The sequence below is a fragment of the Festucalex cinctus genome, chromosome 15 (genome assembly GCF_051991245.1).
Source record: "Festucalex cinctus isolate MCC-2025b chromosome 15, RoL_Fcin_1.0, whole genome shotgun sequence".
Taxonomy (NCBI): Eukaryota; Metazoa; Chordata; class Actinopteri; order Syngnathiformes; family Syngnathidae; genus Festucalex; species Festucalex cinctus.
This window is the reverse complement of record NC_135425.1, coordinates 19,775,509-19,790,026: the sequence shown is the minus strand read 5'-3', so window position 1 is coordinate 19,790,026 and position 14,518 is coordinate 19,775,509. Positions and strand designations below refer to the sequence as shown.

The following is a 14,518-nucleotide window of genomic DNA, read 5'->3' as shown; positions in this document are numbered from 1 at the left end:
TTTTTAAGTTAAACGGAGATGCTATAGCTGTTTTTCGCAGGCACATTTCAAGCAACAGAGTCTGATTTCAGGAAATATTATTTTATTTCATATTCACCTAAATTAAGCACATTTATGGTACATTTTAGGATTGTTTGGAGTAACAGAAGAAGCGGCGTGGATGTGTGACCAGTTTGTGGGGCAACCGCATTTGAGTTTATATTCGGCGGCAGGGGAGGCTCCGTGGGGGGCGTAGCAACTTCCAAGTGCACCGCCCAGATGAGCGACCAAACTTTTGGACAAGTCTGACTCGCTCACAACGCTGAGTGAAGCCGCATCCTCTACGCGTGGACTAAAACCCCCGTCGCTTCCCTTTAACTCGCCGCACGCCTCTTTGAGAAGGTACGTTTATAAAAAAAACAGTTTTACCTTTGTTAACTTTATGAAGCCCTTTTGACCAAATTCGAGTGTTTTTCCATATTCGTTAACATGTTGAAGCTCGTTTTTGTAAATAGAACTCTTAACGCCACTTTCGTCACATTTAACTTATTCCAGTTTTACCTCCAGCATTTCCTAATATTCGCTAACTTTCTAATTTGAATTTCATCCAAATTCGGTTTTATTTGATATCAACGCCGTATTATTGATAAATATTAACCTTGGACTCGTTGCTAACATGCCAACATCATCAACACTTTCGCAACTTTCACTTGACGGCCCAATCTCACTTTTGCTGCCCCCCCCACTCCCCTTTGGGTTTTCCACAAGTTAGTTGAACAAACAGTTTACAAAGACTCTTCCTTTCCCCCTTCAATGTGAATCACATAACAGGAGTCAGCCTACTGCTCCTTATCTGATCCCGCATTGTGATTTTATTTAAAGCAAAAAGCCTTGCGTATAAGCGCTTCCTGAAACATTCCCAGTACAGAGTCTAGAGACGATAACCCTCCAGTTTCCGATTGTGCATCAAGGAAGCCGGGGAGAAGATGCCAGGTGATTGTGCAAAATCCTGATATCTGCTTTGTTTTTGTGCAGCTGTCGTGTGAGTTGTGCAATCGACTCATTTTGTAATAAAATTATATATTTCTTCGTCCCTGAATTTCCTCGGAATATTACTGTTGTAAATAAAGCCCATTGTTGTTTTTTTTTGTCCTTCAAAATTTCTATCAAAATCTCGTCTTTTCCAGGCACTGAGAGTTAATTTAACTGACCTGTCCAGCTCCAGGAGATCCCCGAAATTCTGCAAATCCAAATTCCTGGAAACGTCAAACGGAGTGCATCATGAAGTTGCTCAGTTCTCTTTGCCTTGCTATGGTTGTCTCGGGTGAGTCTCTTGATTTAATATCCCACCTTCATCAAAATATACGATTTAATTCTATCTATGTGCCGTATATTTAATAAACTACAACCCTGCAAAATCACATCAATCAGCTGTCGGTGAGGGATGGTCGCTTTAAATATGTATAATAAATAAATAAAAATACTGTTTATCATTGAGGCACTTAACTTAATGGCCTACCTTCATTAAAATATACGGTAATTCGTACAGTACATTATGTTTTAACTCCAAACTTGCAAAATCCCGTCCACCCACACATAACAATGGGTGAGCGATTGTAGTCTCAAATAATGTATGTGATGAAAACATTATGTTTGAGTTTCTATCTATCTATCTATCTATCTATCTATCTATCTATCATCCATCCATCCTAATAAAAACATAAAATAACATGAAAAATAATAAAATAATGAGTAGTAGGCTACTGCATCATATTTTAACTAGAAGACTTCAGAATTCCATCAATCACATCACATCTATCAGCCCATGGAAATCAATTAGAGAATTTAGTTTTAAATATGTGAACAAAACATTGGGTTTGAGACACTCAATTGAATACCCTGCTTTCATTAAAATATAACCACTGAGTCATATTGAAACCCCAAGCCTTCAAAACCCATCGGAACCCATTAGCACATTCACTGCCAGCCCAGCAAAAATGCATCATTTGACGTCTTTTTCCGTCAATGGCAGTGAATAAGTTACTTTAATTATTTGAACTTTTTTTTTTTTTTTTTTTTTTTTTTTTTTTGCACATTCTTTGACTGTAAACACATTTAAGTTTGTGTTTTAAACATATATTTGTAAAACTCCACTCTGTTGCAGTTACTCTAGTTTTGTATGACTTTTCTTATTCTGGTAATATTGCCACTTTATCTGAACATAAATGTTTATGTCTCATTCATAACTTGAGCACTTTATAATAGTGATAGACCGATATGGCTTTTTCAAGGTCGATACTGATACCGATTATTAGTAGTCAAGGAGAACGATAACCGATATTTCAAGCCGATATTTATTTGCTGTAGAAGAGAAAATATTAGTGTAAAAATTAAAAAGTACTTTTTCTTTTAATTTTAAACAATATTGACAGCTTTGTTTAAAAAATATATTTTAAAAAAATGCAGGGAGTTTCAACATTTTTTTTTTTATTTACTTTTTGTAGGGAATTCCCAGTGTCAGCATCATTATTTATAAAGTGGAAATTGAAATAGATCCATGAATGAAAAGTTCCTGTATTTCACTGTGCAAAAAATGAATGTAAACGTAGCAAATTTGGGGTTTTCAACAGGATTCATAAAAAGTTTCAAAAGATTTTTGCAGAAGGTGAAAAATTATCATAATGTGTTCAAAATATCCGCTTTATTGGCCGTCAGATTGGTCAAAAGGCCGATACCGATATTTGTGAAACTGCCAAATATCGGCACCGATAATCGGCCCGGCAGATAATCGGTCTATCCCTACTTTATAATAACTATACTTTCATCATTTCATTGAATGTTTTCAAATAATTAAGAATTTTCTTAAATTTTATGTTATTAATAAATTATTTTCCCCTAATTTTACTTTTTTTTTTTTTTTTTTTTTTTTTTTTTTTTTTTCTTTATCAGTACCTTTGTTGGCCAAGTAGTGCACTCCAAGTTTGTCAATCAACTGTCAAATTCACAGAGTGAAGAGAATTTTTTTATGATGATTATTTCTTGAAATGGCGTTATCATAAATGATTTTTCCCCCATAGAATTAAAATTTAAAATGATTTTTCTTTCTTCTATTTCACTACTTTTTCTGAGCAAGCTGCATTTTTATTATTTTTATAGCGCAAAATAAATGTCTAGAAAAGTTATATTGCTGATTAAAACATTTTCTAAAATGTTGACCAGTGTAAACTCCATTAATAACAAGTCGGATTGGGTTTGCAGCCAAATAAAGCGGCACATTTTGCATCGATTGCTTCAAGACGCGAGTCAACAATCAATTCCACGCAATCGACGGAATTTTCTTCTTTCTAATGATACACAGATTTGACTGACACTTTCAGTTTAAATTTACATAGTTGTCGTTGCACCGACCTGAGGTATTGATTCTAAAATGTAGGATTTATTGAGTTCTACGGAGCATTTTGTCAGAAGGGAAATGGTGCAGAATATGCTATTGTACTGTAGCTAACATCCCATTTGGAGCTTGTGGACCTCCTGCTGTGGTCGTGCCCACCCTGGAGTATCCCTCCACGGGCTGAAGGAAAACTACAAAAGCGAATTATCCAGCGCCTGGAGAAAAAGGGAGGGGTGGTTAAAACGACTTTATAGGGAAATAGATCGTACAAATTGAGAGAGCAGTAACCATAAGACATCCAGGAAGTGGAGGCTTCCCTTTTTGCTGAGTATATTGGATGTGAAGCTGTTATGTTTTACAAAGTGGAACTATAAAAAGCGATGATGAGACACGAGAGGGTTTTCTCAGACGAAAGGAGGCCGATGTCATGCGAAAAAGTGGCGTGGCGAGTCAAAACAGGCCACTTCCTGTGTTTTAATGCGGCGTGAGCCAGCCCCGGGCGGCCGTCAGACTGGGTGGCAGGGAGACAGACGCGACCACTTGTCGCTGGCCCAGACCGATTTCAATCTCCTTCAGTGTTTTGCCCCTCCCAAATAACAATCCATTTCTGCCTGCCTTGCTTTTCCTCTCTTTCAACTCCCCGTGCACTGCAAAGAAGGCTCCTGTGCCAATCTTCTCTATTCTTCATGTATAATCGCTTACTCTTGACCGGCCAGAAATACTAACTTCATGGACAAAATTATTGGTTAGGGAAGAAAAACAAAAAAAATATCTTGAAATGAACAAAAGTCATCAAATATTAATATAGAAAAATTATGGAATAAATATTAGACATAGTTAGGCCTATCACGATAACAGATTTTTCCAGATGATATATTTTTCCCACTAACTATCGCAATAAACATAGTATCATTTATTTTTATTTTATTTATGCTGAATTTTGAGTGCCAAAATTGACCAAAATGGGTCACAAAAGGCCCGTCGCCAATCAAGCTCCTGGTGGACCTAACGAATGTTCACAGAACCAATGGTGCATAAACCAGCAATAAAATGGTTAAAAAAAAAAAAAAAAAAAAAAAGAAGGACCGAAGACGATAGCTGTTAGCCATTGCGTGGCTAGCATTAATGCTACTTGGCTATTATTAGCGCTCACAAATGAGAAAAAGAATTGCGTGTGCTTCTGAAGACCTGATGGGGACACATTTGAACCAAATTGTCAAAACTGGTTTCAAAAGCTGCTGAGAGTGTTAGCTCGCACAGCGGCGAGTAGACAATTTTATTTAGGTAGTCCAACAGAATTATAATCATAATTAATACAATACAATACATACAATGAATTGCAATTTAATTTCATTCCGCAAGTGTTTTTTATTTTTATTTTGGTTTTTCAAAAAGATTTTTGACCAATAATCGCTTATTTTCTTAATGTGTTTTTTTTGTATGTGTGTGGAATTCTCCAGATGACCAACACAACATACAACAATATTGCCATAGACAATCACAGTCGCTGACCAAAAACAGATGTGTGTTGTAGTACCAAGACTGACCTCTGTGAGGCGGCATTGTGCCACATGACATCAAGACTGCTGGAAAATACAAAAAAGAAGTGATAGAAGAAGCTAATTTATGGTTTATCTGGTTACTACAGTGTGGTAGCAAACTATTCACCTCGTTATTTTTACTCGGGAATTGTGAGACGTGATAAACGATCATTCAACACAACTAGTTGCTTTTGTTTTTGTTTCCAATAACAACACAAGCTTCAGGTCGCTTCCTAATTGGCTGTTGTGCTTCAAATCATAATCACAGAGTCCATGTCTTACACCAACTCAATGTGAACACACGCATAAAGATTTGCCATCATAAATATTAAACGACGATTGTCAGCCTGACCATGTTCCCAGCAGACCAGGGAGAATAATAATAATCATAAAAAAAAAAATCTGTAATACTCCCGCACCACAAGATGGTCAGTCAGGATAGTCTTATACAGGCATCAGCTAATTGGACCTTTTTTTTTTTTTTTTTTTTTTTTTAAACTTTATTAATAAAGAAAAATGCTCAAAATCACCCCGATAATCATAACCTGCTTTAACCTTTGATGACATGTGGCAATGTGTATAATGATGGCATATGAGTCTCTGAAATTGGTATCTTTGTGTTTTTTAAACTACGGTAGTCAATCTTCTGGAGTGAGTTTTTCAAGAAAAGGCACAAAGAAAATGCAAAACACTCTTTTTGTGTGGTATGTTGAACGGCAAGGTTTCGTGCATATGAAGCGTTTAACAGTTACCTGCTTTCCAACACACGCACACGGAGGGGCTATTCAAAATAATACTATAAACGTTGGATCTCATTGTGACGTCTGGCCCAGTGCTCTTATTCTGCAGTTTGGCCTGAACGGCTCATTAGTCGTCATCGAGATAAATGCCTCGTCAGCATGGCGACCACTTGTGCCCATGTCAACATGCCTGCTGTCTGCGCTGATAAGACCGGGCATTTTATGCGCTGTTATCTCTTGACCGTTTGTGCCCACGGGCAGACCCAAAGGCTCTCGCAGGAAGTACGTACATTTGGATGGATTTTTTGAGGGTGCAAAGTCATTGGTTGTCTTGACCGACCAGTGACCTAAAGTACTCAAAAGAGTGGAAGGCTCTGGCTAGCTCATTTGTCGTCAAGGATGAGTCTTATCTTAATTTCACTCAATCATTCACTCGGGACGTGAATTAATGAGGGTAATGCTATGCGGGTGAGCGTAAGCGCTTTAAATGTACCCGGCAGATTAATCACGAATAAAATGATCTCTACGCAGATGTACTGTGCTGTGATTTTTTTTAATTTTTTATATGCTTCGCCCAAATCATTTAGCATTGAGACTTTGGATTTGTCTAAATAATCGTTGCATCCGGAACACAGTATAAAATTTACGTTTTTTTTTTTTTTCTTTTTCTTTTCTTTTTGTACTTCTAAACTAACATCATAAAGTATTGCAGACAATACGAGTATTGTGTTTTGGTTGATTTGAAAGTATTTGCTCTTATACCTTATCATAACATCAATGAACTTAAAGAATACCAGATCAGTGCTGGTCTTGATCAAAAATCCAAAGTCTGGCCAGGCAAGACCAAGACTTTTAGAAGTCGAGACCCCGACAAGACTAAGACCTTCAAAATGTGCCCTCGAAAACCGCGATCAAGTGTAAAACTACAGAGCAACATTCTTGTTCATGTTCCTAATCCTAGACTTTTTTTTTTTTTTTTTTGAAATTTTAAATCCTCGTGAGAGATTGTGAACAGGCTCATTCCCAAAGAGGTGTTTGCAAGCCTCTTGATTCGAGCACTGGGCGGGTAGTCTTCCTGTTGATTCAGGTGCCATGCCGCTCAATCTGTATTTATAGACCTGAGATCTCTTATCACATCTTCATAACTGTGTGTGACAATGTGTATGTGCGCGTGATGACGCAATAAGAAAATCCTGAGTGGATTAAAACAAATGGTGTTTTATTTACGTCCCAGAAAGACATTAGTGAGATTTTTATAATCAGACAAAACTATGATTGAATATTATGCAGGTAAAAACAAAACAATGTTCCCAGGTATCTTAATAAAATGTGGACGTCAAAATGCACAAAGGATAAAGAATCACGTTATATTTCAAATCACTCTGCTGTTCTGTCAAAGGAATGGTGCCACTCCATACAGTGAACACTCAGAAATGTTGTATTGTATTTTCACTCATGGAGGCAGCACTTCATCACCAATTAGCTAAATTACACTTTGCCAGTTAGTATAATGGATCTGCTGCTTGAAAACCGTTTCGGCCAGTCAAGTTGATGTGATGGGTGGAGAAATTGTACGGGTGATATTACATAAATTATCATTCATGGACAGATTGTCAGAAATAAGGCAGATAAACCTTACTTGTTTAATTTTTCGATGAATTGGTGGTCAGGCCTAACTTTGCTATTTATATGCACACAATCACAGATTGATGTTGTGCCTCTTCATCTTCCAGATGCAAATGTCTCACGTAACTTCACTCATGATGATGGCAATTTGAACTCTTAAATTTTCCCTTTGGCTCGAACCTTTGGTTTGGTTTAGACTCAAACAACCTTTGTAGCATTTGCGTTTGGCTTGGGTTGAAAGCTGCCTCGCAAATCCGTTTAAGATTCTGCTGATACGGAAACCTTGATGTCGTTAACATTTCCAACTTTTCCTCATCACTGGAAGTCAAACTCCTAACTGCTGCAACATTTTAATTAGCTCGTAATGTGTTGCGGGAGTATTAAACGAGCTATCTGAGAGTGATAACCTCTCTCGTCTCATAAGCACTGTGCATTTCCCCTTGTTGTTTCCACTTGGCTTGCGTCTTTATTCAAATATCGCAGCCTTCGTTCCGTTCCTGCCTTCAAATTTGGAAGTCATCCATATCCGCTGGAAAGAATCAGTCAAAAATGGAAAAAAAAAAAAAAAAAGCACAACAACAAGCTAATCTTGGCTTGTTGGGGATGATGCATCGGTTGTTGCAGCTACATCAATCTCCAGCGATTGGAAACAGACACGGTGGCATTTGTCTCCGCTTTCAGTTGCGCTTAATTAGCATGGAACTTTTTAATTTAGTCTTTGTGTTCATCTAACACGCAGATGAATGATTATGTTACACAATCAATCTTTGGTGATACCAGGGAGCTATAGTACCGCATAGCCTCAAATATTGGACTTCATTGGAAAAGATGCCACGCCGCAATTAAGCGCCTCTCTCCAAATGCACGTCTCAGGTCGTGCTACTAGGTAGCCGTAATTACCTTGGTAGAAGGGTCTTTTGTCCACGTTATCGACTTACGACGCTGTGTAATTATCTAGTATTAGCTAGTCAATAGGTATTTTGATAACTAGATAATTGTTTTGAGTGCTCTACATTTTCAGGAGTCATTTGATTCAGTTTGCTTCACTTATTAGCACTTGGTTAAGCTCACTGTATAGATATAGTAAACATAAGCCCCCCGTATCACCGCTTGTACAACCTGTATGAGGGTAATGACGTCGACCTGACAATTTTCTACCTTCACAGTTAATATCAGCATCTCAGTAAAGTTTTTTTTTTTTTTTTTTTTTTTTTTTTTGGGACCCAGTGACAGAGGTATGACCTTATACACACAAGCTCACTTTTCTTTGCCAGTTGTGTTGAAAGCAGTCGTATTTTATATGCCACACTAGAGGGGGAAGAAAAAAGTGCTCTAAAACACAGATGTCAACCTCAAGGCCCAGGGGCCAGACCGGCACTTCATTTTACCGTTTGCATAAATTATTTGTCTACTTTGTGTTTCTAACTAAAATCCGTACCAAAATTGCAAATAGTCTTCTTTACTTTTAATAATGTTGAGGAATACACAATTTTTGGTGATTAAATCCCTTTTTAAACTAAATTGAGCAAATTATTTTACATCTGGTATTAATATTAGTTGTGTATATATGTAGTGATATGATGATAATGTGATGTTATGTTTATGAGGTCTGTCAACGTTATGAGGAAAAACATAAATGCAATATATGGGCTGTAATAAAAATGCAAATTGCCAACTTTGTTTCAGGGTACGTCAACAACTTAAGACAAACACCAGTCCCAGTATATGGCATGATGCCTAAGTATTTACAACACATATTTAATATAGTTATGACTTTACTACTGTTTCAATGTAGGTCAGTCACACATTCTGACTTGTGTACAAATTTGGGTTACGTCGGCGCTGTAGAAACTGAAATCCCTCTATTAACATTTCCCCCGAAATAGATTCATCCTTTTACCATCAGGAAAAAAAAAGTAGTAGTAGAGGAGTCAGTACAATTATTTCAGTTTGTCGACATTCTTGTTCACTTATGGACATTAAAGTAGAGGAACTACACATAAAGAATCTCAACAGTGAATTAAAGTTTTCAGTCTTGCTGTATGTTGCATATGGGTACCTTGTTTACGCCCATGTTTGTGTTGTTTGGTTCTTGACACTTTTCTGCATACTTACAGGGCACATATGGGCAAACGGCACCTATACCTGTTGTATATTATTAAAAATAAACATCTCCCCATTTTGTAGTTGAGTAATTAAATTTGCGGTAATGCCTTATATACGATACAGTATGAGCGTGGACATAAAAGTGATAGAGCACAGCGTAGACGCAAACATGCCTGCTTGAATATGGAACGTCTCATTACGGGCATAAAGCGAGCACAGAGGAAGCGAGCCATAGACCTTCCATACGCCACGGCTGTACTCGCTGTTCCGCCGGCTTCCGACAACGATGAGGCGACGGACGAATGGCTCCCCGAGGTGTAAACAGCGCTAGTGTGAAGACAGGCTGTCTCCAGGCTCCGCGATCACGTCCTGGCTTCCTTTCCAAGCGTGGCCTGGCTGGAGCACCCGTTTGGCTCGCGGCCTTTTTAAGCTGTCAAAACTTTGACACCACTAATCACCGTCTTGCGTGTGTTTTTATGGATAGCATTTCAGGTGGTTGAGGAAGTAAGATGCTCAGGAAGCTTGTGTGGTGGTGTGTAGCAAGCACAGGGGTGAGAGGCCAAGGGACAGTGCATGCCCCTGCAGAGTACTGATAAGAGCTTGTTTACCTTCCTGTGGATGGTCAGGCCTCAATCTGCAGCTGCGGAAACGCTGGGACAATAGGTGTATGCGTGTGTGCTTGTACGTGTGTCTGTGTGTCGATGTGTGTGTATGTGGGTAGGGGGGGGCTATATGGTGTGTTGTAGCCTTGACGTTCACCTTTTCCCGCCATAGCTAATACTAAAAAACTTTGGCCCCTCCCCTTTCTCGATGTGATTCTTTCCCCAAACTAAAGCATTTTATTCACTTTTACAATGAGACTGAGGCGCCTGACAAATTATTGATTAATTTGATCGATTAGTTGTCGATTAATTGTTGCAACTGTAGTATAGTTTATCATAAATCTTTTGTGGGGGACGTCAATTTACAGATTTTTCCCAATTTGCGTGTAGTCTTGACATTAACGTTTTTTGTTTGGACTTCAGTTTCAAAGATTAATCGTTAAGTATTGGTGAATTGTAGTTTTTAGTAGTTTGTAATCCGCAACTGGAATTTAGTGAAGAACTCCTCCAACATTTCTAATATGGGTATCTTCACTTTCACTCCTCTCCCACAAAAATAACAACTCCCTTCAGTTTCCTTTATTCAGGTTGAACCTCGACAGATAAAATTTTCTTTATCGCCCTGATGTTTAACAGAGCGTTGAGCAATGTGTTACTCTAAAGGGAGGATTATGGGCAGTTAGAATAATACGGTGCACAAATACAGTACACCCGGCAATGCATCACTAGCTTTGATAGTGCTGCTTAATAACTATTTTTTCTTAAAGCATTGCATAATTCTACCCATCTGGCCGAAATGCATATTTTAGTCATGGTTTGTGCTGTATGTATGCTAAGTCAGACAAGTCGAGACACTTTTTGTCAGGGATTTAGGTGCTTCTGTGGAGCAAAAGGGAATAATTCGAACTACAGGATGCCAACCAGCCAGCAGCCAGCTCTATGTTGGACTGCATTGATCCCCAAAGAAGATAAATCACCTCAAAGTCTCCAGGAACGCCCAAACACAGTCACCGGTAGCCCTTAGTGCAGCTCGAGTGCACTCCGCATAATTATATTGGTCCTACGCGGACGGTGAGCTTTCATTTAAGGAGGCCCGGCTCGGCCTTCGGAATAATAAGAGTGTTTTCATTTAATCCTGGAAACAAATGAGAGGAATACTCCCTGAGGGAAATAGACTCACATGGACAGTCCATTACAGGCAAGATGATTATGTTGGCTTCCTAGTCTTTACATTGTTAAAGAAACAAGTGTAGAACTGAACACAGTGGTACACAGTAGCTATTCAAATGTAGTAGCTATACAAATCATAATGATGTTCATGGCTGTGCAAAGTAAAGCTCATTTAAAGTCTGATTAGAAGTGTCACTTTGAACCTCGGCCGATTTCAAGTCTTATTGGCAGCGTAGAATGCAGGTTGTTTACGACAGTCTGACAGTCTGCCACAGTTTGAAATGAGATATTGACACCTACGGGTCTTAAGTGTTACAGCCTACAGTTTTACACTTAAGGTGCTAGCTTTGACTTTCCATCGGAGCATGCAAATGGTTCAGTTAGGCGAGAAATAATCTGAAAGAGTCAATGATAAATAATGATAAAGCATTGATACCTTGCAGCAAATACAGCAAATAAACCAATTCCTGCATTTTAAAACCACCATGGGGCCATGTAAGTCCGACATGGTGTGAAAAACACCGGCAACCGTTGCAATGGGGGCATTTGTCTGCATCCTCCTGAACAGCGGTTGTTTTTTTGCCGCCGACGTGCACTGATGTTTTATCTTGTCAGATGCAAGTCAGTCTCCGCAGGGATCCTTTCCCGAATAAATCTGTCAAACGGAAAGCCTCGCTCAAGGAGAAGTTGCACTGTGAAATCTGGTGGGAGGTGAGTTGTTGCAGGAAGTGTAGAAAATGAGTGGGAGCTCGAGAGATGTGCTGTAGAAACAATATTTATATATATAGTTATTGGAAAATCTAAGCAGTAACTGGTGTTTGTGCTGCCCCAAACAAAATAAAAAAATGATGCCCTACTTTGCAATGTTTGCAGTGGCCGTCTATTGCACCCATACATGAAAAGTTAGCAAGCATCTTTTTAGATGACTGCCAATCAAACCAGAAGCCCTTCAGTGAAGCACTCTTTCCGAGATAAGCATGATTCTGAGAGAAGTTGGAGAGTGAAGCCAATGTGGTTAGCTGAAGGTATTATGGCGCTGTCCTTGTAAAAGCAACAAAGCTTGTCACATGTGCTAACCTGCGTCTGTGAGAGTCAGTCCTTTGCTAAATCTATTATGTACTTTTCTCGTAAAAGCCACGAAGCAGGTCATCAGGCCAAGTGCGCCATCAACGCAAATTTTAATCTCCGGATATTGCCCAGAAAACAGTTATTTTGAGAAGAGTTGGAGAGTAGAGCTGATGTCATTAGATAATGGTTTTCTCATAAAACATTTATCTCTGAAGAAAAATGTATTCCGACAGATGGTGAGGAGTAGAGCTGTTGTTGTTAGCAAAATGTATTGTATACTCTTCTTTTAGAGCCACAACGCTTTTCACTTGAACAAGGTTTTTCTCTGGATCTTCAATGCAAACAGTTTTTCCCAAGAGTAGTTGGAGGGTGGCAATGAAGTCATTAGCTAAAGGAATTGTGTGCTCTTCGGCCTGGAAGAAGTACAACACAAACAGTCCTTTTCTGGATTTCCCAAAGAAAACCGTTATTTCTTGAGAGTCAGAGATCTGAGCCACTGAGCTAAAGGTTATTGTGTACTGTTATTGTAAAACCACATCCCTGGCCATTTGCTCAAACTTGTGTATTAAAAAAGTACGACATGAACACAAAGGTTTATCTCTGGTCCTTGGCATCCTTCATCGTGAAAGCTGTGCCAAACACGAATGTCCCATGGGCTTACTTAACAGCTATTTTGTGGACCTGGTTTTTAAAAAAAACACAATCACCCCTCAAATCGTTCGCTCACTTGTCCGTATCGCTGATACGCCGAGACATGAATTGGTGGAATTCGGTTAATTTGTCGTCTGTTCGCCCCCTGCTATAGCCCAAACATCAAACTGGAAATAAGCAAGCTGCCGTAAACATTCCCCCCCCCCCCCCTCTTATGAAATGGGAAATGGAGGCGGCTGATATAAGTGGATAAAGAGGACACGGAATGGAATAGTCCTCCATACCTCATTTACCAGCAAACCGCTTAGCGAGGCCATTGGCATTTCCTGGGTCACAAGGGCAAAATGAATGTTGTTCATATCCTATGGCGCCTTGTAAAAATGTGACACATGCCCGCACACACACTTACAAATGCAATCTGCAATCAACACGATTTATGAGTGAGACCTCTTGGGGTGACTGTCATGGAAAGTTGATTCCGTCACAGCAGAACAAGAGAAAAATGCTTTTATGACCGCGGTGGCTATTGAGCTAGAGACATGAACGCAGAGAGGCAGAATAACAGGAAGCTGGCCTTGACCTCCAGGGTGAGGGGAGGGATGGCGTGATGGGGATGGACAAAGACAAGCTTGCAGTACAGACCGGGAAGGCGTGAAGAAGTTGTTCCACGAATGACATAACTGCCCTTCATGCCTCTTTCTGTTCAAATCAAAGCATGTTAGAAGCGGCTTTAGCTGGACTTTGCTCTTGTATTTTATGACAAGGATAGCTTTAAACTTGTCAGCGTCTACGAAACCATTGCAATCTCATTGTAGTCTACATAAAAAGTCAACATGATGCAACAGCTCTTCTGACCATGCCATGTCAGTGGTGCACACCCGTTGTATTCATCATCACTCTCCAACTCCAGTAATGCCATTTACCTGCCAATAACCTAGAAACGCGTTACTCCGGATTGTGTGCATTTTCAATTAGCGACTACAGTAACACATTGCTATTTCTAGTCCAGTAAACAGACAATAGTTACTTTGATAAATATATTTGTTTCAAAATGTAAGTATCATCAGCCCTTGAAAGTGTAGCACCTTTTACTACTACAGGTTAACCGGCTGGAAGAGGCGCCAGTCAAAAAGAATTGACAAGACTTAAATGAACTTCAGACTGTTCTCACCCATGGTGCAATCATGTCAAACTAATGAATAATAAAACAGAAAAGCGCCTGATTCCTAACACCATTGTACTCATAAACAAACATCTATAAATTATAAAACACATAAAATACGGAATCTGATATTGAGCATGGTGAAATGCATTGTGAGTATTCAAACTAACATTGCCGTCTGAGGGAGTGACATCATATTCAGTGCATTGAGACTCGCGTGTCCATAAAAAGCGATGTTTGCATGTTTGCAAGATGGAAGCAGGTAAAGTCATGTTTTTTTTAAATAAAAATGTTAAGGTTTATTGTACAGTCAACAGTGTTACGTACATAGCTTTATTTACACTGTGCCCCAATCACCACAAAAAAATGGAATCACAGGGCTGTATGCATTCAGTCACACCAGATTGTGTAACTGAGACACCCCCAAATTTAATTATATAGTTATATTTATAAACAACGTATATTATAAAAGTTTAGTTTTT

General features: G+C 39.0%; 1 protein-coding gene across 3 annotated transcripts in view; it reads left to right on the top strand.

Annotated features, from left to right (window-relative positions):
* The first annotated feature begins 233 nt into the window (after window positions 1-233).
* Window positions 234-14,518, top strand: part of eng (endoglin) — a 42,508-nt gene continuing 28,223 nt past the window's right edge. Inside the window, exons 1-2 of one of the 3 annotated variants that reach the window (XM_077498092.1) lie at window positions 234-381; window positions 1,167-1,303. In XM_077498092.1, the coding sequence (XP_077354218.1) occupies window positions 1,261-1,303 (43 nt within the window). In that variant the 5' untranslated portion in view covers window positions 234-381; window positions 1,167-1,260. Of the gene's footprint in view, window positions 382-859; window positions 973-1,166; window positions 1,304-14,518 lie in introns of those variants that run through there. The other 2 variants (XM_077498094.1, XM_077498093.1) reach the window with 2 other exon arrangements.